Source organism: Balearica regulorum, chromosome 9 (genome assembly GCF_011004875.1).
Source record: "Balearica regulorum gibbericeps isolate bBalReg1 chromosome 9, bBalReg1.pri, whole genome shotgun sequence".
Lineage (NCBI taxonomy): Eukaryota > Metazoa > Chordata > Aves > Gruiformes > Gruidae > Balearica > Balearica regulorum.
The window spans coordinates 9,894,389-9,921,597 of record NC_046192.1 but is presented as its reverse complement, the minus strand read 5'-3'; the positions used below and the strand labels follow the sequence as shown (position 1 = coordinate 9,921,597).

At 42.1% G+C, this 27,209-nt stretch overlaps 1 protein-coding gene across 8 annotated transcripts in view; it reads left to right on the top strand.

The window, feature by feature from the left end:
• Positions 1-27,209, top strand: part of DOCK10 (dedicator of cytokinesis 10) — a 162,696-nt gene that overhangs the window by 10,251 nt on the left and 125,236 nt on the right. Inside the window, exon 1 of one of the 8 annotated variants that reach the window (XM_075761025.1) lies at positions 18,341-18,608. The exons of the other annotated variants lie outside the window; for them this stretch is intronic. Coding sequence (XP_075617140.1) covers positions 18,444-18,608 — 165 coding nt within the window. The 5' untranslated portion in view covers positions 18,341-18,443. Of the gene's footprint in view, positions 1-18,340; positions 18,609-27,209 lie in introns of those variants that run through there. 8 annotated transcript variants of the gene reach the window in all.

Here is a 27,209-nt window from a genome sequence, read left to right as displayed (position 1 = left end):
TGATGTCTTTTGTTAGGAGTGCCTCCATTGCATTTGACACGCCATAAAGTAACTTGTGGTATTTGTAGCAATATCAGTGTCTCTTTGAAGGTAGAAGTGTACAGCCTTTTTCCTGGTGCTTTTTTTTTTGGGGGGGGGGGGGCTTTTTTTTTGGCTTTTTTTTGTTTGGTTGTTTGGTTTTGGGGTTTTTTGGGCTTTTTTTGTTAGTTGGAAGAGCCTCAAAAGTGGTTTGGGGCCAAAACTTGGTCATCCTTGGGATGGAACTTTTTCATGGCTTTGGATTTATAAGCTATGCTGAACGAAATACAGGAAAGTGCATGGTACAGAACAACTGCATTGACAGGGAGAGATCTTGGGAAAACAAGTCCTGGGTCACACCTCTGATTCTGCCAGCAGAGAGAAAGAGAGTGATGAGTAAGTATTAAAAACAGTAACGGGCAGACTTTGATATTTATTCCAGAATATCATGTGGTGCGTATCTTTTGTATTCACATATTTGCAATGCATACTAAAATATGTGCTGAGCTATCATGTCTTCATTGTCAGTATATAGGCACACTTTTTTCCTTCCATTCACATGTAGCAGGTTGACTTCCAGCAGTGGATAAAGAGCAATTACAGTAACAGTGCAGAACTGAAATATCATACACAGCTCCCATCTGAAAGCAAGTTACGGAAAAGCAACTGCCTGTTCCAAAGGTCAGATCTCACTTTAAGCATCAGTTACCTTTTACATGAATAACAGTTGTTTTTCTCTTTGAGCTGTGTGATTGTACGGTGCTTCTGTTCTGCTGACACCATTTCATTAAACAGCTAAAATTGCAAACACTGGTGGAAACTAAGTCACAGAACATTAAGTAGAATTGAATGGTACTGGTTTCTTTAGTGTTGCCTTAATTTATCCTCATAGCTTCCCCAGAATCAGTGAGAACTCTTTTGTGGGTTAGTTAGGAGAACTTACCAAATGGAAATTTGGGAGATAACTTAAGCAGCAATTTAGCTTATCCTTTTCCCTGGTCAAATAATAACCTGTGGTTTAACAGCGTTAGGAAATCCCTAATGTACACAAAAAAAAGTTACAGTCTAATGATAGATAGATGATAACTTTTCTTCAGCTGTCTTTCAGAAACCTCCTGGTCCTTCTCTTTCATATTTCAAGTACAGACCCAAGTGTGCATGTTTCTGTAGATTTTGGAAAAGAATTGAAGCCCATGAAACACAGCAAATCAAAGTGGTTTAAGTCTGCTCATTTTGGAAATAGAAGAAGATGGGATGATTTTTTTGGTGTAGGAACAATAGCTCCAGCTTACTGTGGATGTTGACAATAAAATACTTTTTGTCTTCTATGTATCCTTTCCCCGGGAAGGGGAAAACCATTTGCAGACTGGTGTCAGGTGGAAGTTACAAGTTATGTTGCAATAAGCAGGATGAGCAGTAGTACAGCAGGACACAGTAACTGGCATGCCTTGATAGGAGGTTTATCTCCTCTTTTTTTCTTTTTAAAGTTGCGCTTGCAGTGACCACCTTTCAAATTGACTAGGCATGGCCTGTATGTTGCGCTTAAACATTATCTTACTCTCGTTTCTTCATTCTCGTATCTACCCACTCCCTGGTTTGCTGCCCTCGCCCCTTCCAGCCCTCGGTCCTTGTTGCTCTTTGTGCCTTTCACCCACTTGTCTCTGAGGCTCCATTAATGCCCCTCTGTATGCAAGGAACAGTATGTCAGTTGTCTGTCGGGCGCCCTATCTTTGCTTGCCCTCCATGCCGTCTTAAAACCCACTTCTTCCAGGAATTCTCCTTGCCAGTTCTTCAAGCTGATAATGTCTCTGCCCCATCTCTTCCCTGAACAGCTGTCCTGTGTTGTTCTGTCTAGCCACGCCTCTCAGCCCCGTACTGTCAATGGGTTTGGTAATTTGCCTTTCTCCTAGCTTTAGTATAAGGTTTTACATTAAACAAATGATTTTGTATAGATAATTTCTATTTGAATGACTGTTAGATAAAATACAATTCAAATAATAGGTAGTAACTCCTCTTGGAAGAACCACCTCTCTGCTATGTCTCTTTCTTTAAAGAATTTTGTGGTTCTCTGTTCAGTACAGTGTGGAAGACAATGCAATGTCTTGATGTGTGAATATATTTATAAATATATATTTATAATCATATGTATAAGATTTATACATATTTTTAAATAGACTTAAGTAAACAGGTAGCTGCCAGGGCTAACAACTGTTTCCTTGGGATAATGTGGTATGTGTGGTTTGGGGGGTTTTAAGCAGAGATACTTGGCATTTAAATTCCATGCTGATAGATACCGAGATGTGCTAGAATGAGCTATAAGGGCTGCTATACTAGATCTTTGTGCCCCAACACTTCTGGGTTTCTGTTTCCTACTACTGCTTCCCAGTGCGTTTTTCAGAAGAGCCCAACTCATAATCCTAAAGGATCTGGCAGGGATTCAGATTTGAAAATGTGAGTTTCTTTATTTTGGGGAAGTGTTTGAGTGATAAAGAATGGGAGTTAGCAAATGACTTGTACATGGAGCTTGAAAAGTGGAGATATAACACCTGTATACTGCAGCAATGAGGGGTTGCTTCTTAACGTGGTGGCTCACCCACTGCTCCAACCAATGTAGCTGGGTCTAACATCACCCCAGCAGCACCTCTTGAATCTATCTTGCGCATAGCTCGCATTGCATCTGATAAGCCTCAGTTGTGTTGCCAGTGTGGAGGTGAAGGCAGATGTGCTTTAAGGGTGGTGATAAGAGGATTGCTGTCAAGGAACAGCAGCAAAGTGGACTTTGCCATTTTGCCCCGAAAAAAACAGCTGCAATTTTACAAAAGGACATGTATCAACTGACTGTTGACAGTTAAAAGGATGAAACTTTTAAAAACAAGAAGTCCTTATATGTGTGGTTATTAATAGTTTAAAATACAAGAATTACAGGAATTAAAACTAAAGAAATGAAAAGAAATCTGAATCTTCCCTCCCATGTGTTTTCTTCCCCTTTTTCTTTTTTCTCTCTCCCCCTCCTCCCTCTTTATTTGCATGGAGGCTTGAATCAGTGGAACAAGATATATTTTCATGTAATGCTACATGAATCTTCTTAGGTAGATGATACTAAATGGGAATATTTAGGGATGAGATCATCATCTCTTTCCTTGTCTTTCAGTTGTGGCTGTTAAGGGTGAGCCTTTGGATCACTAATGTCTGGAGCTGTCTGGAAATCTGTTTATTTGTGTTTCTTTTGTTGGTCTTTGGCAGAGGGGTGTTATGTTTTGGAGTGCATGTCTTTTATTTTTTAAGCCTAGTTAAATGCTAGGTTTTGATTTAACAACTTTGCGTCCTGACACACTGTGCTTCAAGGGGAACCACATTGAGATGGGTGCCTTCAGTACCAAAAGCCTAGTGTATTAGCACACCATTCTCCTCTAATTCTTGTTTATGAAGATTTTTTCCTGTCTTGAAGAAAAACACATGGAAGTAATAGACAGCTTATGATTTTATTCAGTTAATTACTGTTATCATATAAATGGCAAAAAAAAGATAAGGCAGTGGCCTGACGCTTTCTGCCTCTGTCAGAGCTCCAGGTGCTCCCCATAACTGGTATGCCAAACAGATCCTGCTAGCATTAGCTAACAAGGACAATTTAAAAACATTTTTCCCTGTCTTAAGGGTACAAAAATAAACAAAAATTGAACCATGACTAAGGAATAATACTTTCTCATTGCTATTATCATGGGCTCAGCTAAGGAGATTTTTTTAATTTTTTTTGTGTGTCTAAGATAACAGTAGTAAAAACTAGCGAAGTGCAAGTGCTGACGGTACAACTGCTTTTAGACAGTTTGGCAGGAAACACTATTTCCTGTTCTCTTTGATGTTCTGTTGACATTCTCATAAATATTAACCCATCTGGGACTTCAACATTTGTTGCTACAGTGGGACAGACAATGTCAATAACAGCCAAATTTAAATAACTTTGTCACTTTAAATAGATTGAGCAGATTCTGATTAAAAATACAGAATTTCCCATTAAGTTTTTGGTTGCAGTGTAATGTCTTCGGATTTCTATCTGCATAGTCAAGTTGAAAAGCAGGATTAGATTTACCTTTAAAATATGGGCTTATACTGGTCTGGTTTGCTCTTCTGGATCAGGTTAGAGTTCCCAGAAGTTGTGTGTGTCAGGCAGATGCTGAGTTCCTCAGTACTCCTAAGTCAAACAGCAACTGTAGTGCCATTTGATGACGTGCTTCCCACATCACCAGATAAATCTACGTGTGGAGTAGGATGATGGATCCATCTTCTCCATTACTTTCTTGACATGAATTGTATCCTTTTCTCTTGAAACCCCAAGCAAGTGCTAGCCACAGTGCAAGGGCTGCAGCAATACCGAGATAGAGGTGAACCTCCCTTAACCTTTCACCATATCTGCTTCTCTTGCTGGCAGTCGTGTGAACACTGGTTCAGCAGGATGTCTTTACTTAGGGTGGTACCTCCTACCAGGGTGCAGCAGTCTTTTATGGCTGGCATTTAAACTTGTGGGTGGGTTTGGGGGGTTTTTTGGGGGGGTTTGTTTGTTGTTTTTTTTCAAATCAGATGCTGATACGTGAGATTTGAAAGCCAGAGGGTGCAGCTTCACAGAGTGGTGAGGTCTGCTGATAAGCTTGTGCTGGGTGGAGGACATGTTCTCTAGGTGTCTCACTTGAAATGCTGTGGCTTCCATTTCCCGGAGCTTATGTGTGCCACTGACAATCTGCCCCAGCGTCTCCTCAGTAAATTGCCAGCCTGATCTTTTGTGAAGAGTAGTCGGGTTGAATTTAGCATTACTACATCAAGAGTAAGACACTGAGAGTGAGTAATTGTAACCAAGTCCACCCTTATGCCTGACAGTGTGTGTTTAGTTGTGTGTATATGCCTTTATTTAGATGTAACTGTTCCTAATTTGCTTAGCTGCTTGACAGAAGCATAAATGACAGCAAGGTGAGAGCTCTTCTGTTGGCTGCAACTCTCTTGCGTGAAACCGTTGTAACAATACATATGAAGTGATGATTGTTAACTTCTGACTTGATTCTACTTAGAGCACTAGTTATATGTTGGAGTAAGTTTCAGCAGAAATGCACAGTTGCTATCTCTGTATCTTAATTTCTATCAAAATTAAGAGAGTTGAGAATATTTTTCCTTGGGGTGACAAAGGGGTATGATTAAAGGGAATCTGTATATATCGTCATGTATTCACTTGGATATTGCACGCTCTAATAAAATACTTGGCAGCGTAGACAACCAGAGTGTTCACTTCCTTAAAAAAACAAGAATAAAACAATCTTTAGGGTTGAAGTTGCAGCGTGTAGTCTGTGACATTATTTACTTATGTATTTGTACTTTTCCAGCTGGAGTTAGTTAAGAACATAAGCCTGTTGAATGCCCAGCTGCCAGCAGAAGAACGAGGGGGTGGTCCAGGAAGTTGGTCATCTATTTAAAAATCTAATTGCATGGGCAGCACAATTAGAGAACTGATTGCTCCCCTAAAATAAATCAATAGATTTGTAAGCGTATATAATTAAAATTTCTTAAAAAGCACTATCTGGCTGCTTTGTTCTTTATTTCCTACTGGGGTTGAGAAGTCCTGGAAGACTAAATAGAGAAGAGGTCAATGTTTGGGTACTATCCTAAATTACTAGGATCCCTTGCAAGTTCATTTGAGATGTGTCATAATAAAATAGAGTATGACATCACTTCTGTTATATACTTGATTTTTTTAAGTAATGTGTGAAATAGCTCTACAAGAACAGGGTTTTTTTTCATAAATACCAATTAGAACAAGTCATCAGCAGATATGATTAAGACTTTAATAATAAAAACAAAAAACTTGCAACCAGACATTTCAGTCAGTGAGAATGAAAACTCTTTGCGCGTATGTGTACTTAGCTCATAGTTTCTACTCATATTTTAATCTCCTTTGGAGTTTAGTGTTAATCTTTAAAAACACACATGTTACTAATCAAAATATTATTCTTCTAAAGATTTTTGCCTGAAATACCAACCAGAAGACATATGGTTTTTGAGACTGTGTTACAGCTTAACAAATACAGACCAAACAACTTATAGTTGGGCTGGTTCTGCTAATTCTGTATTTAGTTGACTAAAGAGCCTTGTGGATGTGACTGTTAATTGATACCAGCAATGCAGGTTCATTAGTTTTGGGTTTTGTACGATTTTATTCTCTTCTGGAGTTCAAGTAAAAGAGAGGGAGTGAAACCCTGACGAGAGACATGAAATGAAAAACACATGTTGCACAGAAAAGCTGTCCAGGGAACAGAACACCACAATGTTGCTCATTAGATGCTAAAATAGCTGTTACTCAGTTTGATATAGCGAGCACGTTATTGTGTTGTGGAAAAAGCAAAGCAAGATCATTTCTAAAAAGTGCAGAATGCTTTTTTTGTTGTTGTTTTGCCTTTTGGGGTGCTTTTTCTTTTCCATGGTGATAAGGGCAAAACTGTGGTTTTCAGGCACTTGCTTAGGTGGGGCAGGAGAGGTAGTGGAAGAGCTGTGTGTGGGTTGCTCCAGGTGTATCCTCTCTGAAAGGGCTGTGACATCCCACTGAGGACTTGGTCTGAGGGACGTTGTGTTTTTTGCATGCCGTTACACGGGTGGTCTCGCTGCTCCACTATGCAACTTGGGCTTTCTGGGTAGTGGAAAAGGAGGGGGGATATGAGCCTCTCTGAGGTTCTAGATCTTCTAAGAAAGGCAAGGCTTGGGGGCTAATCAACCCCCCCGTTGTAATCAAGAGGATAACTTCAGTGGTATGATAGTAGCTGGCACTACATACCCACAGATCCCATCTCTACGAAATGTCTTGTGGAGGCTGATGTTTATGCCAGTAGGATTCTGTGTAGGTGGATTTCTGTGTAGAAAGTAATGATTTGCCCCATGTGCTTGCACCCCAGAAATGTCATGATTAGGCCACGCATGATGTGATCAAAGAGGGAAAGACTGCTTGGTTTGCTCCCCTTGGACCTGTCAGGTTTGGGGGGGGGGGGTGGGGGTTAGAGCAATATTAAAAAAACCCAACCAAACAAAAAAAACCCCAAAACCAAACAAACAAAACCTGAACACCCTTCTTTAATATTCATAGCCTGAAAAACTTTGAGTGCTGATTCTTAGCTTCTTTATTTTGGGAAAAACTGCCATTGGATTCTTGGCACTGATAAGACAAAAAGGATCTGAGGCCACATTATTATACTGCTAGTGGAAGTAATCCATATTCTTCTTGTGGGATCTTTCCAGTCAGATAAAAGGATACATCTGCAGCTGCTCTGTTTGGGGGAGTGGGGTGATGGGACATCAGCACCTGAGACAACACAGATTTTGCTGGCCCTCATATGTAGAAATTTTATTTTGCATTTCCTTTCTTGCTTTATCCACATTTTGTGCCTCACTTTCCATTTTGCAGCTGTAGAAGCTTATGCTCGGAAATTGAATGAGATTGTTCCTTTTGGTGCCTTGTTCCTGGCCGAACTCTTTGCATATGGAGCCTGTCTCAAAGTGAAATTGCCTTGAAATAATAAGCAGGGGTTATACAGCTGACTTGGAGTTGAAAGAAGCCTGACTGGGAGCCTCTTTTGCTCCTTTCTATGTTAGGTTTGAAACAGAGCCTCCTGCAAAGTGAAATTGTGTGGCCTAAGCAGCCGGTTTATAGGCTTTTGTTCTTGTCTCTGTGTTAGCCTGTGGGTTAAGTACCTCTTCCACTTCGGTTGTATTTAGGGCTCGCCTAGACAGGACACAAAGTCAGGCTCTAGTTTGCTAGGTTGAATAAGCCATGATCTTACACAGTCATGAAATTACTTGGTTTGGAAGGAATTTCTGGAGGTTGTCAAGTCCAGCTCCCTGCTCAAAGCAAGTCCAACTAAATAATGTCGCTCAGGCCCTTGTCCCATAAAGTGCTGAGACTCTCCAAGGATGGAGACCTCACAGTCTCTATGGTGCCCTGTTCCCATGTTTGACCACCCTTCTTCGTGAAAAACTTACTTTATTGTATTTAATTGGGATTTCCCTTGTTGCAAGTTCTGTTTGTTGTGTCTCATCCCCTGCCAGTGTATCGCCAAGAAGAATTTGTCCTCTCTGTATCCTACTGCTAGGTAAGGTATAGACCGGCAAGATTTCCTATTGGCCTTCGTAAGGGTGGACAAATGTATTTTTCCTCAGCATTTCTTTGTATGTTCTGTCCTCCAGTCTCAGTCTGTCTTGGTGATCTTCCACAGGACTTGATCCAGTGTGTCAGTGCACTTGTATTTGAGAACCAGACATGTCAACCCAGATACTCTCTTCAACACATTCATTCCCTGGTCGTCTTAGCAGGTCTTTTCTGCAACTGGTTCATTCTTCAAGGTAGCCAGACCTGTTCATGTATTCTCAGTAGTGTCTCACCAGCACATTCATGTCATTACTATTAAATATAGTAGTATAGGTACTTTCTTTGCTAGAGATACCTTGCCTTATATGCAGGACTACATTGAACTCTGCTCATGGCAGTGTCATATTGGTAGTTGATGATCATTTTGGCACTGGCCACTACTTCCAGCTCTTCCCCCTTCACTTTCAGCTGCTGAACTCCCAGCTTGCAATAGAATTTTTTATCTTCAAGGCATTTGATGTTTTAAATTAAAAACTTATTAAATTAACCTGGAATGCTTTAGGCAGCTAAACTGGATCCCTGGTACAGTCCATCGTTCTTGTGAGCAAGTTTGGAAGAGGGTTTCTTGACTTGAAAATCCAAAAGCCTCCTGCGAACAGCATGTGCAGAGCCATGGGGCAATTGCTGCTGATCTCTATCACGTGTGTAGTCTGACTCGGAGGCAGAAGGTGTGGGGTACTACTCTTGTCCTGTCAATCGGGCTTCTGAGAGAAAGAAGTGAGAGAGGAAGGATACCAAAACTGGGAGGCAGGACATGAGCCAGTGTAACTTCTCTGGCCTGACTTCATATGCAGGCAAAATAATTAGGTGGGGTTTTGTTTGTTTTTTGGAGGTTTTTTCATTTTTAATGCAGACAAATAAAAAATGTGCTTGGCTCCCAGGTGGTTATTCTAAATACTGACATACTAAAGAATGGGAAACTGTGTTGGAAAACTGTGACCTAGGTGGACATGCCATCAAAGTTAACTGTCTCTGTGTAAGACGCAGTGATGCGCTGGGGAAAAAGTTATTGCGATCCCTGGTAAAGGCTGAGATCGTGGGTCTGTGGAGCTGGTGCAATTCTCTGTGTGTGGCTTTCAGGGTCCCAGTGAAGGAGAAAGAGTAGAGCAAAGTCTTGTGTCATCTCTAGCTTACTTGTGGCTATTCCTTGGCATGTGCAACACAGGCTGCCACCGAGTGCCGCACTCCAATTCTCTAAATATTTTTACCCTGTGTGTGTTTGCAATCAAGAGAGTCCTGGCCTGTGTTTGTACCTGTCTTGTGTAAGCAGTTAGGATTTGCTTATGAAGCTAGACCCATTTATTTAGTATCCAATTCCACTCTTTCTTGATGGTAAACAGTTAATGTGTTTGTTAAACAACATAAGAAACATTAAAAGAAAGAGTTCATCTATCTCATTTAAATTCCTACCTCAGATTTTAGGCATGTGTATTTTTTTCTACTCAAGTGAGTTGTTTGAAAAGTAAAGGAGTGTACGAGCAGATAGGAGCAGGCCAAGAGATACCTTCCCTTGCAAGCTCTCTTGTGAGCTGAAAAAGAGATATCATCTTTTCAAAGAGTTAGAGGCTGAAAGTGTTCTGGTTATGGAGCAGTTCTATTTTTTGTTATCAGTTCTTAGCTGGGTTGTAAGTAGAAAGATGTCATTGCCTTGGACTGGAGGCAAATTGGAATGAGAAATGCATTTTCTAACAAGATATCACTGTCCTAAAATTCTGCTTTAATCTAGATTTGGGTGGCATCTTTTTGAAAGTAACTCTAGTATCTCTCTGTATTTGTTCTTGCTTTGTATTATCTAGTCTGTATTTGAACACAAATACTAATTTTAGATAGTGGCAAGCTGTGACTGTTACAGAAATAAGTTACAGGTTTTTATGGCTGTTGTCCAAAGTTAGTTGATGTCAGTGAGTTTTTGCAGTGGTTTGATGGGCTTTTGATCATACTTTAAAGAGAAGGGGTAGTTCGTTAAACCACAGTGCTGTTCAACCCATATTCAGGCCATTTAACATAGAGAACATTGCTGTGCAAATAGCACCTCACCCAAACCCACGTTATTCTTAAAACCTCATTAGCCGCCGATGACTTGCGTTAGAGCCATGCAGCGTGCCGCTGGCAGAACGGGCTGAGGGATGTTCCTCCCTGGTCTCCAGAGTTGCTCGTTTCTCTTCCCAGTATTTCTGTAAGCGGCAGGGCTGGTGCCAGGGCAGCAAATGGAGAATTCATTTGCTCCTGTGTGGGAACAGTGGCTTTCCGTGTAGCGGAGTGTGTTTCATTCTTCAAAATAGTTTGTGAAACAAAAGTCTTTGGAGTTCTTGCGTGGCATGGAAATCTTGGACCCTGGCAAGGTTACAGACCAATTGTACTCTTAGAGCTGTAAGATCTGTTACAAAATATAACATGTTAGATTGAAAACAGGCTAGTGTGGTGGTTCTTGTTGGTTGCTTTTTCCTCTATGCCAGTTCTGGTTTTCAGGCTTTCTCCCACTGGGTCAGTGAAATGGAAGTCTTCTGGGAGCAGGACTAGCTGCTGATAATGCTGTTTGAGGGGTTGTGTGCAAGGTGAACGTGGATCTCCTTCAGAAAGAGGGTAATAATTTGCTACTAGTTCTTTTGGGGAACCAATAGGGTAGTGCCTAGTTTCCTGCTGTGGCTTATTTGTAAAATCTTCATTTCAAAACTGTGAATGCAGCCTTAGCTGTAACTTCTGATGAACATTCTTCACAGAGTTTATCTTAATACGTGTTTTTATTTAACGCTGTGCCAGAGAAAGGATAAATTTTGGTAGCTCCAACTAATTCTCCTCCAGTTTTATGGGATAATAAGAGTTCTTTTAAAAATAAACAAACAAACATTTGCTTTATAAGTTGAGTAGTTTTTTTTCCTGGTATAAAGTTAAATATTTATTTTTCTTGTTACGTGTTTAAGGAAACCACAACAATGCTCTTAACCATTCTTTAGAATATTTAGTGCTAGATCCAGAGGCCACTGAAGTGCATTGAAATAGGTTTTCATCACTGCCTATAGACTACAGCTCTCTCATTTTACTTAATCTAAGACCCAAGAATAATCCCATTGATCTCACGGAGGCTGTAACTGTAGAAAACTACCTGTCAAAGTGAGAAATTACTTGAAAATCAGTAGGGATTGAAAATCCAATCAGGATTCCAACCTGAGTTGGAAAGAAGAATGTGGCAACTCTTTGCATACAAGTTATAAATTTATTTCATGTTTTGTATAAAGATAATATTCTGAGAAACCCCTTTAGGGTTTGAACCCTCAGTGGTGTGGGTTCTAGCCCAGCTTCTGTCATTAGCCTGCTGGAAATCCTTACTTCGGTCTTTTTTATCACTTTGTTTCTTTTTTTGTTAAATGGTTGCAATATATTGATGCCATTAGAAAACTGCTGTGGGATCTAACAGGGGAAACCTCTGTATTTTCGCCTTGTACAGCGTGGTAGTAATTAAGAGTACTCCACACAACTTCATTATATTTTTCACCAGACATCAGCATAAAAGAGAAAAGCAATATTGAGAAGAGAAAGGCAGCATTAGCACACACAGACGTGGGGAACCAGTCTCTGTAGTTATCAGACTTTTTCCCCCCACATCCGTATGTGATGGTTTCTGTTTTCAGTAGGTAAAGTCAAGAAGCAGCAGAGTTGTAAGAATACGTTTTGCAGCACGCGCTCCCTTGAGCTTGCCGGTTGTCCAGCAGCCCCGTGTCTGCAGCTGTGCAGTCCTTGCTGGGCTCCCCGTTCCGGGTACACGCAGCCTGCGGTTCAGGTAGCACGCTGCCATGTAGTTTGCACAAGGGTGCTCTTAGAGCAGACACAAGTTCTCATAGCCTGTGCCACGTTTAGCACTGTGCTGCACAGGCAGCCTTCGGGTGGTCACTTCTTTGTTTTTTAAAGTAAGTCTGTGCATAACTTATTACTCAATTTGAACCAGGCAATATTTTGAAAGTTTAGGTATAGCAATCCTAATCCTGCAGCCCTTCCTTTGGGCTGTCTCCCTAGCTATGGTGGAGAACACCTGACTCATTTTTAAAGGATTTCCATAGTGCAGTTACTTTTTTTTTTTTTTAAATGTAGAGAGATTTTATCAGTCATTTAATCTACATTACTTGTCATACCCAGGGAGGAGAGCTGTCTGGTGATGAATTTGTCTTTCATGTAGTACTCCCTAGAGGGTGCCATACACTTACTTTCTGCAGTCCTTCCATTTCCTCTCTAGCCAGGTGGCATTGCAAGGGTTTTGTGGCAGCACTGGGAAGGTATCTCCTGAACGTTGCACTAGTGTAAGCATTGCCTGCTGCTCTAAGGTATGACGAAGAGAAATGAGGTGGCTGAATGATTTAAGCCCCTCTCATGTAGTTATAACTGTATACTACAAATTGGGGAGTGTGCACTGACCATCACTTAGTACAGTTAAGCATTGTTTCTGTTGGTCAAGGATAGCTGCGTGAAAAGGAAGTACAATTTCAGGATGAAAAAGCTGTGTGTCGTTCAGGAGCTGTACTGATCAGCTACTGCTGTAAAGGCCTGCTTTCCCAGGTCACTAAGGAGCAGCTGAAGAAATACAAAGCCTGTGTGCTTCTGATTCTCTTCGTCACCTTTGGCAAGACCCTTGGGCCTGCCCTGCTGTTTGAGACCTCAGTGTTTCCGATATTTAACTCTTTTGAAGCAGTGCTTTGAAATAAAGTGCATGAATGTTTTTAAGTGATTGTAAGAGAGTATGTTATGAGTGGAAGGCATGGAGGCTATTTATGAATTTTAGCAACTGTGAGTGCATAAGCTTTCTTTGCAATAAGTGTGTGATCACTGTTTGTGCTTCAAAGCTATTTTCTTTTTTCTCTCCCCCCCCCCCCCCAATGTATGATGGCAGTAGTTCAGCCTAGGACTGCATGGCCTCTTGTAGGCCCCTGGGCTGGTGTGAAAGCTTTGGGACATAACTGTGTTCGAAGAGAAGATAGGGCAGCTCCTGGATTCTCATAGTCCCCCAGCCTTCCATTAGCCACATGCAGAACAGGATATGGTATTGGAAATGCTGCCTTTGAGGCAGTGAGAGATGCCACTGTAACATGGTATCTACCACATTGCTTTAAGGATGCAGTCATTAGAAAAAGCATGCTGAAAGATCTGGGCTTACACTATTCTTCAGGCATAAAATGTACAAGGAAAGGAAGCACATTAATGAGGGTTTCTGTCATCAAGCAGACCGCCATGAAGACTACTTCTTGGAGTACTTCACCTGTCTGATCTGATGGGTCTTGACACTGGTTCCTCGGAGGCTGGGTAGGATTCCACTGTTTGTTTTGAAGTAGCAGAGCATGAAGAGAGACTTTCAAACTTGAGTACATTTTTCTTCCCTCTGCTTTCCTTGCAAATGCCTCCAAGCCTTTATGAAAATAAATACTGGAGACAAGGACCTTTGTGTCTCGGGAAAATTCCCTTTGCTAAGAAGACAATTTCTATCAGCTCTTTGTGTTTTGGAAGGGTGCTGAGAGATGACACAGTAGCTCGCCAGAATGTGAGTGATCCTCATCTGCATCAAAGTAGAGACTGTAATTTTGTTGTTGTATCTTGCTTCAAATGCTTGCCTGCTACTTGTATGGGCTAGACCTTAACAGAAACTTTACCATAGCTGTGGGTCTGTGTGTGGAGCTGTGAGTGACAGCCACTGGCCATGTTGCTTATGTGTTGTTGGGAGCTGCTCATCGTCTGTACCAGGATGATGTATGTGTACGTGTAACTCGTGTAGGATAGCATTGAAAAACTGAAAGACTTGTACTACTCTTCCCAGGAGAACAATTCATGCTTTAAAACAGTCAAGGCTTGCAGGGGGGGCTGACTCCAGAAGTGCTCGGATGTGCTTTGCTGAGTGCTGCACATGTCTCTGTGTACCAGTATGTCTCCTGGACTAGAACCACGCCAAGCTATCTCTGAGAGGTAAATAGCTCACCTGGCAGATTTTTGTGCTGTCTATGACGAAGGATTTTCAGTGAATGGACATTGTTTTGCCACTTTATTAACCACTTTGAGTTTAGGTAAATGGCCCTGTGAGTTGGCTTCAGAGTGCCAACAAATTGTTCTCTGTGACAGTAGCTTTGTATAAACCCACTTTACACCAGCGAGTACCTTGCTCAGCTGGATACTCGGGCATCCTTTGGTAAGCCGTAATGGTGGCATGAGCATTAACATCTGTGACAATGTGGTTCTTGTTATTTGTACTGTTATGCTGGCTTTAGTTCCTGTTAATGGCTTGGGGCTTTTGTGGGCCAGACTGAACAGACTGTTGTGAGCAGTTGCAGGGGCGTTCCTGTTTTTGTGGATGGCTCCTGCAGTCACCTGTTGCTGCTGCTTTAGGATTGTCACACTTCAAGAGCTTCTGCATAACTTCTTAGTGCATGTCGTGCAAACACATCCTGGAGAGGAGGGCTTGTTTTCCGCAGAATGAAAAAAATAACCCAAAACCAAACCACCAGAATGATGCATGCCATCTTGACAGTGGAGCAGATGTGGGCAAAGGGTGCTTCTAACCTGCAGCTGTCCTCCCTGCCTGAGGAGAATGCAGCCTCCTCTGGGGTTGGAAGGAACGATCGGCGTTTCATTTGGAAAGTCATCCTCTCACTAGAGGATCTCCTCTGAGAGCTGCCTTTCTATCTTCCTGTTTAAAACCCTCAGCTGAACACCAGCATACCAATAGGTTATATCCTGTTTATTCACATGATGTGAATTCAAATGACACAAAGAGAAAGGAAAATTAATGGAATAAAGAAAGCTGTGGGAAGGAGACAAACTTTTAATGTGGTGTGCTAAAGAGGTATGAAATAGGAGTGTTAGAAAATGTTTGGTAGCATCTTTAGAAAGTCTTGCAGCCTGCAGAAACAGAAAGGCAGGAATATTGGGGAAGAGAAACAACCCAGTGCCTGGAAGATGAAGGGTTTACCCTCTGTTGCAGACCTCCTGCCAGAGACAGTTTATCTCTTCAGGCCCTGGCTGCCCATTTGCAGAATTTAGCATCTCCTTCGCATGGAAGCTGAGGCTGGATGATGGATAGCTGCTAGCTTGAGGATCCAGATGCCTTTGAACTCTGCTTTCTTATCACAGACTTTATAAGACATGGCACGCGTGACCCACTTTGGCTCTTTCACAGCTTTACTGCTGCACAGACCCTGTGCAGACCCTTGGAGTTGCCAAGGACGGGGTCTCTGAAGTCATCTGGGTTAAAACAACTGTCTTGCCTCTCCAATTCTTTCTTATTTTTATTTTTTTTTATTGAGGTACCTTGAGTGGTCTACTTCCCAGCCTGTTGCTGTAAACCCTCGTACCATCGTTACACGACAGCTTAGCATAGCTGAAATGAGCACTGGTTAAGAATGGAGTGAGAGTGAGCAGCGAGTGGCTTCCAGTGTGGATATTCCTTAGCCCAGCGTTGTTGCCAAAGTCTTCCTTAGAGGGAATTAAGGAGTTGCTTGCACAAAGGAGTATTTTGCCTTGCAGGGGGTTTCACTGCATCCAGCTTCTGGATTAAAGTGCTAATTAACACAAAATAATGCTTGTTGCTTCACTGTAAAAGTAACTAACACTGTTGATGGTGCATAAGCATAATGCGTGCTAGCGAGATCCCTACATTAGAAAAACAAGCTGTTGATACTGTGTGTGTGTCCAGGCATTTTTAATGGGCTGGGAGGTTTCCTTTCCAATGATAGCTCATGCTTCTGTGAGTTCTCCTTAAAACAGAAGGGTATTTTAGCTCTTCAGTGGTTTGTTTTCCCCTGCGCATTAGCTGGTTTTTTTTAGTTCTTGAATTTTGATCAAGGCCTGGAGGCTACTTTAAGCTGGCTTTGGCTTGTTAGTTTACTTGGGTTTGGGCTAAGTGTCATTTTTCTCTCCTAAGAGATGAAATGCCAAGATTATGTCATTCCTACTTGTATCTAATAATAGCTTAATCCACAAATAATTGTAATGAAGTCACTTGGGCCACTGGCAGAGAATAGTTTGATCCAAAGAGTGCTGGAATGAATGGGATTCTTCACTGAGAGCGAAGCAAAGCTTTGGGTCAAGCCCTAGGGTGCTATCCTGTGTATGCACGCACGCATCTGTGCAACAGTGTTGGGCTGTGCTATGGAAACCAAATGTCATAAAAATCCCTGCCGGCTCTCCCAGCTGAGCACTGGTGAGTAAAAGAAGATGCTGTACAGACAGACGGGAGATGCGTTAGCAGCCCCCAAGGTAGCAGAGCAGTTGCCATAACACCAGCAGCAGACATTATCCAGGCCTGTACCACTGCTGCTGGAATTAGAGTAGGAATGTAGGTCTCCCAGCTGCCAAGTGCATCTTTTGTGTGGCCAAGGTGTCAGTCGCCGCTCTGGAGTAGGCAGGGGACTGATGAAAATGTAAACAATAGCAGCAAGAGCAGGCAGGGTTGCTGATTTGGTGCCGAAATTACCCAGCAGTGCCACTGCGCTCACGTAATCGCATTAGAAAAGTCGAACTAATAAGCATGATACGAGGCCCCCTCTGTAGGGTACGCTGGCAGATAGGCAGGCACGTCACGTAAGCGTGTGGGATCCAAGGGGGAAGAGCCAGGTGGGTGCATTGGCAGAGCTGCGGGTGAGTTTGTGCAGTGCCTGCCAGTGCTGCTAACTCTGTTCTGTATGCACTCAAAGCAGCTTAGTCTAAAGAAACAAAGGCAAGAAATAGTGGTAATGAGTTTGTTGCTTTTAAAGGACAAATTTAAAGGATTTGGCTTTTCTGGCAAATGCTTTAATTAAAATGATGATTTCTTTTGCCAGATCACTGAGCTATTAAACTCTAATCAAGCCCAGAAGAAAGTATTTCTACAGAACGTTTTCAGTGCAATTCCTGATTGAGGTTGCGAGGAGGAGTATTATTTACCAAGATCTTATTAACAGACATTATAAGGTTGCTTATGCCCCCATGGGAATTGATGACAAAACTCTCATGGCCTTCATTAGAAATCAAAGCCTTTCAATGCAAGGTAAAAATGGTTTTAGGTGCACATATAATAAAGTTATACATATTAGCTTAAAAGCAGCTTCTCTGGAAACGCTATTGGAAATTTTTAGTTTTCCTAATGTGTAAGAGAAATCCATTTTCTGTAGATATTTTTAGTGCTAACTTCCTCTCAAGTGCTATTATCTTACGGTCTCTACCATTAGTGCTCGCTGTGTTTCCAGGCCAGTTGTGTGATTGCTAAGCATCCCTGCCTGCTTTTTGAATGACTTGTCAGGCAGGAGCCAGAAAGGCAAGTAGTTACCGCTGACTGCCGGCAGCTGCCTCTCCCTGCCTGCATCCCGATTGATAAAGCGCTAAAACGCTTTCTTCTTACTCTTCTTGGAAGGTCATCGGTGTTTGGTTCAGTGTGAGACCCTGTCAGCAGAGACCCTTCTCAACACAAGCCTCCTATGTAGATGTAAAAATGTATTACTCTGCAGAAGGCACGCATGTGTGGGAACACACAACAACTACGCTATTGAAAGGCGTTTCAGAGCTGCACACTGCTGTTTCTCATTGAGCCACGGCTATTTGAGCATGAGCTGGATGAAGCGGTCCAGATTTCTGCTTTTTTTTTTTTTTTTACCACTTGTTACATTTACAACTCAAATGAGCTTGCTGCGCTTCAGAAAATTGCAAGAAGTGAAAAGATTACAGCCCAAATCCCTCAGTGAGCTTAAATGTCTCTCTCTCTTTTTTTTTTTTTTTTTTTTGTGGCAAAACACCCTAAGGCAAAGTATTTTAAAAACAGCAGTGCTGATAATGAGGGCTAATCACTTTCCAGATGTTTGCTATTTTGCTACATATGACTTTTTAAAAAAGGTATTTAAACTGATCCTGGCAGTTGTTGTGGATGTCTCTGTGTGTGTTTAATGAACAGCTGGCTCTTTTGAACTAGGAATTTTAATACTTTCAGTTCCATGAAACTAGAATGAGAGGAGGCGGCTGATTGTACAAGAGAGGGAGCACATTTTCTCATGTGAATTCAGAAGCAGGGAGGGAGGGAGAGAGAAAAAAGCATCGTAATGTTGCGTGTGTTTCAGTTTCAGTGGATCAAATCTTTCCTCTATCTGCATCCAAGCTATTTGGTTGTGATCAGATGATCAGAGCTCAAGGAAGCGATTGGAGAGCGAGCTGGCTGCAGCTGCACTGTAGGCTGTTTTCAGGGACAAGGAGCCACTGTTTTTCAAACATAGCATAAACATAGAAGTTATTTTGTAGGCTTCAGGATGCAGATATGGGTTGTGCTGCCAGCATTGTTCTGCTCCAAGCCTTTCGTTCTGTGGTACAGAGGAACTGTCCACATATCTGCAGGCGACGACGACGAGAGGAGTTGTCACATGAAATTCTGCCGCTGGATAGTGATGATGAAATGAGCAGACCCAGGACTCTTATCATAATGGTATGGTATACTTTAATCAGCAGAAAGAGGTGACAGAATTATTATTATAGATGTTACGTGATTTTTTTTTTTCCCCTTTAACTATGTATTTGTAGAGAAAGAGCATTGACAGGCTGTTTGTCACTGTAGGTTAGTTTGCTGGTAGATTTACTGCCTCTGTTGTCAAACAGAGCTGACATGTTACTTTGTAGGTGAAACTGTGGGCTACACATAAGCTCTGCATAAAGTAAATGTTCTGTTGTTTAATTGTTGGTGGGTTTTGTTGCTATTTGTGAGATAGACAGCACTGGAGCCAGTAGTGTGGTTATGTTTTATTTCAGACTTGGAATTTGAAACAGTAGACAGCTTAGGAAATGTTTACTAAATCTCTTCATCATGAAAACAAAAACAAACCCAGAAGCCAAACAAAACAAAAAGAAAACCCCTTTACTTTCACCCATGATGTAGTTAGAATTTATATCAAGTTATAATGCAAATAAACTCCCATATATCTTTGCTGCAAACTGTTTGCAGCAGTAAAATGTTTGCTGGATCACCGCTTTCCGGTTTAGTGAGTTGTCTCTGCTCTTTAACGAAGGGGGGCTTAGAAGGCTCTCAGTCTTCGAGAGTTATTTTCTTTCTGAATTAAATTGGATTATTTTCATTTTGTGGTAAGAATATAATAAGCACTATAGGCTTACTAGGAATAAGTGACAGGGTTGTTCCTCAGCATAAAGCACTGTTTCAGAATGAGGAATATGCTTTCTGCTTAGTTACTGCTCTTCCTTGCCAAATGCACGTACAGTGAGCGTTTCCAGAACCCTGGAGTGGTTTGGGTCTGAGCTGGCAGTAATCTGGTATTGTGTGGCTCTCACTTGCTAAAAATATTACCAAGAGACTGCAAACAGTATTTTTGCCAGTTTGTCAGGGCACTCGTGTATATCTTGAGTGGTAGAGATTGGATTTTTTTTTTTAATGTAAAGTATGTTATGATGAAGTCCAAAGTGCATCCCCATGATACCCTACTGTATCACACCGGCCAGTAACTTAGTTGTAAGTGGGTGATGGTAATATTAGAGAATTAAATAGCTGTCATGAGACCTAGCAGTAGTTTGACTAGAGCATTGCTGCCCATAGAGAGGTGTGTGATGCAGTCATGGCAACTATAGTAGCTAGGACCCAGTCCAAGCGGTGCTTTATGTATCAGCTGAGGGTATTATCCAGTGCATGGAGGAGGCTAGTGGTCATAAGGAGGAAGGGATGGATTTCATCATCATGAAGCTGATGTTTAAGCTTCTTTTGCTTTAAAATCTAGAATATATAAAATACACTTTTTTATTTTTATTTTTTCCACTTAATAGTTAAATAAATGACCTCAATGGCATTTAAAAAACTAACTTGCTCCTTCCTGATAGTAATTTCAAGCATAATGAAGTGAGAAGGGTCTGGAAGAAATTGCAGCATGTCTGAGTATGGCTCATCTGTGCAACTTGCTTCAATCTTTGGAAGAAAAAGGTGGTCTTGAGTCTTGTGGCAGCAAACAATGTACCAACCCCATACCCAGATGCAGTTATCAGCAGCTTGAGTTGCAGTTCTTTGTGCGGCAAATCCTGGGACAGTGGGGCTCCGAGAGCTACAGCAAAGGGCCCTGGGCTTTCAGAGAAGCGAGGCTTTACCACAACATGGAGGGAGCTGTGGAAGCTGTCCACCACCCTGCCAAGCTGGGGATACCCAGAGGAAAGGCACGCTGGCCAGATGGTCTGTTACCTGCTGCTGGATGTGGGCTTTCAGGGATCCCATCCTGGTCTCAAATGCATCCACCCATCGTAGTAACAGGGGGTTTGTTTTCTACAGCAGCAGTTAATGCACTGGTGTTTGGCCTCTCAAAAGGCTGCCCTTCCCCAGGAGATCTGTGGGATTGGTTTTTCCCCCTTGGTCCCTTTGCAAAGAGGAGGATGAGCAGTTCAGCCCTGTCATGAGGCTGCTGTAGGTACAGGCAGGTGCTTTGGAGAAAAGCTGCTGGGCAGGGGACGGCTCAGGAAAATCGTCTTCCCTCGCACATCTTTCTTTCTCTTCTGGCTGTGTATTATTACTGTGCCTTTTCATTTAGAAGCAGTTAATTATGTAACTCTCTAAAATAATTTGCCATTGAGCTTTACAGTTAGGTTTAGCAATGATGTGGAGACCTGGTGAGTTGAGAGTAAAGCACTTCTTCAGAGCACTTCTGTGGCAGAAATGGATGGTCCTGTTTCCACCAGAATTCATATTACTTGAAAGAGCAGCATGATAAAGGGACCTTGAGCCTTCTGGACCTTCATAAAACATGTGTTATGGTCCTAACAGATTGTGGTTTTCCTCTTGGTCTGTTGTAGATCATTGAAGTTTATGTCTGGATAACACAGTGGCGACAACTATGTAGACAAGCAAAAGAGTGTTTAGTTCACAATGTCATTATGCACATTGTGCAGATGCCAGGAGCTAAACTGATCCCAACAAGATTACTGAGTGTTCACGTCTGAGGGCAGTAAGTGATTGCGGTGCCCAAAGAAGAGGGGCAAGGAAATCCCACAATGCAGAATATCTGAAATATTCTGACATACTTCGATGCGATCACCAGAGATTGTGGGCTCCTGTCAGCTGAAGATCTGGCATTTTATCATTTCATGCCTTCAGCTGAAGTGGTCCTCTTTGTAGCTTGTGTGTCACTGACTATATGCTTCCCACTGAGAGCGTTAGTGTGTGGTATTGATTTCAGGAGATAAACTATGCCTTCTTTTTGAATGGCTCTAAGTCCCCAGGCTCTGCTATGTGTTCTTGCCAGTTCGCCTATCCCATATGAAGCAAAAGTAAAATCTCAGTGTTGCTTTCATTCAGAGAGCAGTCCTGAGGCAGAGAGAACAGTAGTCTCAACCCTAAAATACTTCCAGTAAATATACAGCCCTATAGATGTGCCCCATTTTCCTTTGTTAATCCCTGAAGGGGAACATCCCTTTAGATATTCTTCTAGGAATTGTGCCTTTGCCAGTGGCACTCCAAGCGGGAGATGTTGTGGGTGCACTCCATGAGAAAAGAAAGGGCAAAGGCCCAAGTTCAGCCTCCAGCTGTTGCTTAATGACCACCTACTAATCACTGCATGAAAAACCTTTAGGCATCACAGCAGGTATTTCTGGCATTCTAGTCCTTCCAGAAAGTGAAGATTGATGTCTTTATTTGCAGAAAATTTTTTTCCTCTTCAGTTTGTTAGTTTAGAAATCTGGTTTTATCCTTGGGCAAGACAGATTAATATTCAGTTTTAGATTTTGGCTGGATCCACAGAGCAGGGAGAGACGTCAGACAAAACTGGAAATTCTTTGTCAATGACTATTGTGTGTCATCTTCTCTTGGACACAATCCTGGGAATTGCCGGAGACATGCAAACTAAGTATCCAAACAACCTCGAACTAGACGTACAAGTTGAATCAATGTGTTCAGTGTCTCTGCATTGAATAGACCATCTTGTTGTTTTCTGTACCTTTAAAAGTATGTCTGTAAGAGCTGGTTTTCAAAATAAGTCTATGAGATGGTGAGGTTTGAGATATTAAAAACCTGTGTAGAGTGAATGCAAATGACTGTACATGCTGTTTCTGCAAGAAAAAGGAGAAGAGGAAGATGTCTGAAGGAAGAAAACAGTACATGGCGTTTTGTGGAACTGTTTGGTGTTTGGAGTAGGGGCGCTAGCATTTAGGATGATGCTTTGCGTTTGGAACTTGTGACTTGAAAAGAAGTTGTGTTTTATCTAGGAGGTCATTCTTTGGGTTTTTATGTGATTTATTATGAACTGTGGCAGCAGAGATCTTTGTGGAAGATAAGAGCAAAGCGTGATATTTGAAGATGTGATCCTCCTCTCCACCCCTCACCCTTGGTAACCAGCTACACAAAACCATAGTAAAATGTTTTGCATTTGAAATAAAATACCGTAACTTGTACTGATGTGTTAGCTTGAATACAGCAACAGCAAGGCGACAATACTACTCTCCTTATTCAGTTTTTCATCTCTGAAAAGAGACAGCTTGCAGATACAGAAGAAGTAAGAGAACCTCCCCTGTTGCGCAGATGCAGGATGGCTGCTCTGCTCTGGTGTACAGGTGGGGCTGGGGCACTGCCTGAGCTGCTTCTCAGGTCACTTAGTTTATACATGGAATTTTAGCCTTCTAAAACCTGTAGAAACAATAAAAGCATGGCTTTGAGAACTTTTCCTCATCTAATACTAAAGTTTACCTCCAGAATTTTGTTCCATAAGTTTTGTTGCACAATCTGTGTTAATTTAGTTTCTAGTTGAAATAATTCAGTGCACTCATTTCCTCATTTGTGTGCATTTACCTACTGAAAATCTGTACCGTATGCATACTAAGTGCTGTCAATAGATGGTACCTTTCAGAACTGCAAGATCTCTTACTCATGACTTACTGTTTTTGTAGTTGGGAATGTGTGTACCCAAATGGGGAGGACTTACAGCGGCTTTTGGAAGTTGGCAGGAGGCTCAACTCTGGGAAGAGAAGGGTGTTCTCTTGCCCCACTGTCTAAGAGGAGGGATTGTCTTTGGAAAGCCAGACAACCCAGGGCTGTAAAGTTCATAAGAAGTATTCAAAATATTCATATCTTTTAGCTCAAATCAGATTCTTCAATGTGTAATACATTTTTAAGCAACAATAAACATAGGTAGCTTTATTTGATTTCAACCAACTTCCACTTCAGCGCTTGACCTCCGCAGGAACAGAAACAGGCCTGTGTTTGAATAAATGAATAACAATAGAGTGTAAAGAGAAAAAGTAATGAGTGATGCACAAAATGCAGTTCTACTTCAGAGCCGTTTTTGCAACTGTTCCTGTTACCTTTGTGCCTTCTTTGCCTTCTGTGCCTGATACCCCACAGGCCTGCTGGTGACTGCAGTGATTGCCAGCCTCGTCCCTTCGGTGTGGGCGCTCTGGAGCGGGCGGTGGTGCTCAGCACCCTCAGCACCAGAGCAATGCAGGAGGGACAGTGTCCATCTCTCTTCTGCAGAGCAGTGTTTGTTCTGTGCTGAAAGACATTTGTAGGCAGCAGCCGTGGCTCTGGGTGTAGTTTCTTAAATACAGAGGAGAATGAGCCCAAGATGTGGATCTGTTTTCATACTTCAGAGTGTTGCAGTAACATTTAAAGTATGCATATGGTTGCAAAAGAGGTGGCATTAAAAACAGCCTTTTTCCACTGAGCAAATCTTCTCCATTTGACTTTAGTACTCCGAGCAACAACGTTTTATATTGCTTTCACTTCTTATTAGTGTTGCAGCAACGTGTGTAGTCCGACAGTGTGTGGAATGAAATTATTATGAATCTGTTAAGCAAATTTTTATGACAGTTTATTGTTTTGAGTCCGCACTCTTCATAAAGTGATGAAAACATCCTTCTTTGTAAGGGGAATTTATTATCTTTTTTTTTTAAAGAGAAGCAAGCTATATATTTGTAAGCATTGCATGCCTGCAAGAGTAGGGTATAAATTAAGGGGGCACAGAAAAGTCTCTGTAAGTAGCAGTCACTGGGAGTGCTTTGGGAAGGCTTTGTGATTTTATGCATTTGACAAAAATCACAATTTACGATGCGTGTTCAAAATCCATCTTGGGAGAGAAGAAAATTGACCTATAGAAAGGTGTCCTATTTATAAATTTTTATATATATATACACACACATATATATGTATTTGTGACTAGCAACCTCTAGGTTTATTTTCAGAGATGTCCTCTGGTTTTTTTATGCACGTCTTGGGCTGCACAAATAGTTCCAGACTCATAACTCAGTTCAAATAATTTGATCTTTTGCCTTCCACAGCGAGGTTTTGGTAATGGGATGCATGACTGCTCCTGGCACTATACAGACCAGGCTGTATGGGTGGGTTAGGTGGACAGTTAATATCTACAGAAACGGACTGGAAGCAGTGATACTGCCTGCTACCATATCTTGGCTGAGAAGCAGTGTTGTCTTACACTGCTCAAGCTCCACTATAGGAGCACGTCTCCATTAGCGGTATCGCTGTCCATAGCTCGCAGGAGACTGGTTGGGGCAGTGCAGGCAGCACATACGAGCCAGAAGGATACAGAAATCCACCTGTGATGCTTCATGTGTGCCCCCAGCAGGTCTCAGGTGTTTGCACCTCATTACCAGCGAGCGTGTGCCTGTGGGCATCTGCAGCTGGAGCACCGACCGGCAGCTGGAGAGCCTCAGGCTGGGGGGTGAGCCGCAGTGTGGTGGCAGCAGCGCTTGTCCTTTTAATGTGTATGCATTCTGCTTGGCCCAGGCTCCAGCAGGCTGGTTCTCTTCTGCCGAGTATGGTGAGCTGCAGCTGGTTTAAGAAGCGTACAAAGGAACAGTAAATTAAATTAATGTTTTAAGAAAATGATCCTAGTGCCAGTCCTCAGCCCTTGCCTCTCACTGGCTTTAACTCACCACTGGCTGCAGCACTGAGAGCCAGGCTGGGCTTTATTTTTCGTCCTGTTGTAGGTACAGAATCCTCCGAGTAGAGCTGATCTGGGTTTAAATGCATATAGCTGAGTCCAGAGTCCATTTTGGGCCTTTGGCTACAACCATCGGGATATTGATTTAACTTGGAAACAATCATGCCCTGTAAGAGGTATGCTGAGTGAGGAAGGGAGCCATAAAGAAACAGGGGCCCTTGGAGGATGCCAGCCAACCGAAAGTACTGCCAAAGTAAAAGCTGCTGGGAGATGCAAAGGGGGGAGAGAGAGCTGTTGAGACAAAGACAGTGTGTAAGAGAGGAAGTGATCAGTGATGAGAAAGAGAGAAGCCAAGTGGAAAATGTTGTTTCTTCTCATCTGAAATTAATTAGGCACACTGCTGTCAAACTTTGGTAAGATTTGATTTTTGAGGACAAGCAACCACTGCTCTATGTTGACACATCAAGATATTCTGATACTGCTTTATCCTCCCTCTGTGTTCTTATCAAAAGCTTTGTTTTTGCTTCACAGTGATTATACCTCTTCCTACGGATGTTAATCTCTCCTTCTTTGCCCTTCTTCTACCCCTTCCTTCCCAAAGTGGGAAACCATCTTCTGCTTTGACTTCAGGATAAGTGCACTCTGTTCCCCTCCTGGGTGGGATTGGAAGTCTGAATGGAATGTGATGGAACTGTTATTGACACTTCTCACTTCTATGAAGTTTCTTCTTTACAACAGTAATCTTAATACAGTTGGTATAAATCCAGTTTAAATAAATCAGAATTCCAGTTCAGCACATTTCAGACAGAAGCCTTATGCAAAGTCTCATTGCTCATGAGAGACGGAGAGGTATATCTCTGAGCCTTTATCTCCACACTTCATGCTCTTCCATCTTTCAGAATCATTTGGTTTTAATGCATGTGGAAAGTCTTTGCTCCACAGCCTCTCCAGCAACCTCTGGCCAGCAAAGCCAGGGTATCGTGGCACAGTGCAACAGGAGTCATTTCACTTACTAGCAGCTGGTGAACCATTCCACCATCAGCGGTGACAGAAAGATGAATTGAGGAGTAGATACTGTGAGTACATCTGCAGCGTAAACAAACTGAAGTGAGATTACTGTGTGCTGTAAAACCTACCGTGGCTAGCATTGGGTGATCGTATCTTCTTCTGTGCGTCCCAGGGGAGTTGCCTCCTGATTTCTAAAAACTCTCAAGAGATTCTCATTTCTAGATTACATTTCCTGAATCATACAAGTTTTTGATGAAAGGCATCACCACTTCATGACTGTTAGATGACTACTGTCAGTGTGTGGGTGAGGACAGACGAGTTCCAGGTTGCAATACCTCCTGTAGCTTAAGAGGAACTGGACAAACACAGACGAATGGTTTTGATGTTCCCTTAACCAAAGAAAGGTTTGGAAAGGCAAAACCCAGGATTTCATTTCTAAGGCTAAGGAGCACTTCAGCATATTTGAGCCTGTCAGCTAGTACTAACTGGCAGCTCTGCTTTTGTGAGTGAAACAAGAAATGAATTCTCTGCCAAAGTACTCAAGTAACTGAACTCTTGTTCACTGCAGTGCTGTTGTTTCAGGAATACAGACACAGGCACGGTGTCTTCAGAGTGTTTGGAACTGAGGAAGATGGAGGAAGACGGAGTGTCTAGGAAATACAGGAACAATTCCTGGTCTTCTAGCTTTTGAAACATTTCCTTGCATAATTAAGGCTTCTAGCTTGAATTAGTGATTGGAGTGCAGAATATCATGGTGGGGAAGGGACTAGGATTCAGCACCAAAAAGCATGTCACATGAATGCTTCAGGATGTTTTGGGTGGCAAGGGTCTGACATCATCTCAGGGCACTATTCCAAGTCTAGTCCAGCTGAAGCTGGCTCAAATCAAGGACCATGATCTACGCTGAGGTGTGGTAGCTGTACATATATGCACACGTTTCCAGTCGGAAAGAAACTGATTCCTTCATTGTTCTGGGGCTCAATTACTTCAGTTCTGCTAGGACTCTTATTTTAAATTCGGGGAACTCTGTAAATAAATACATATAATAAAAAAATGTACTTTTTTCATCCTGTTAATTTGGTGTCTCTTCAGAACAAAATGTTGTGTTCTGTCTAAACAGAAAGAACTTGTGTGCAGTATCTTACTTC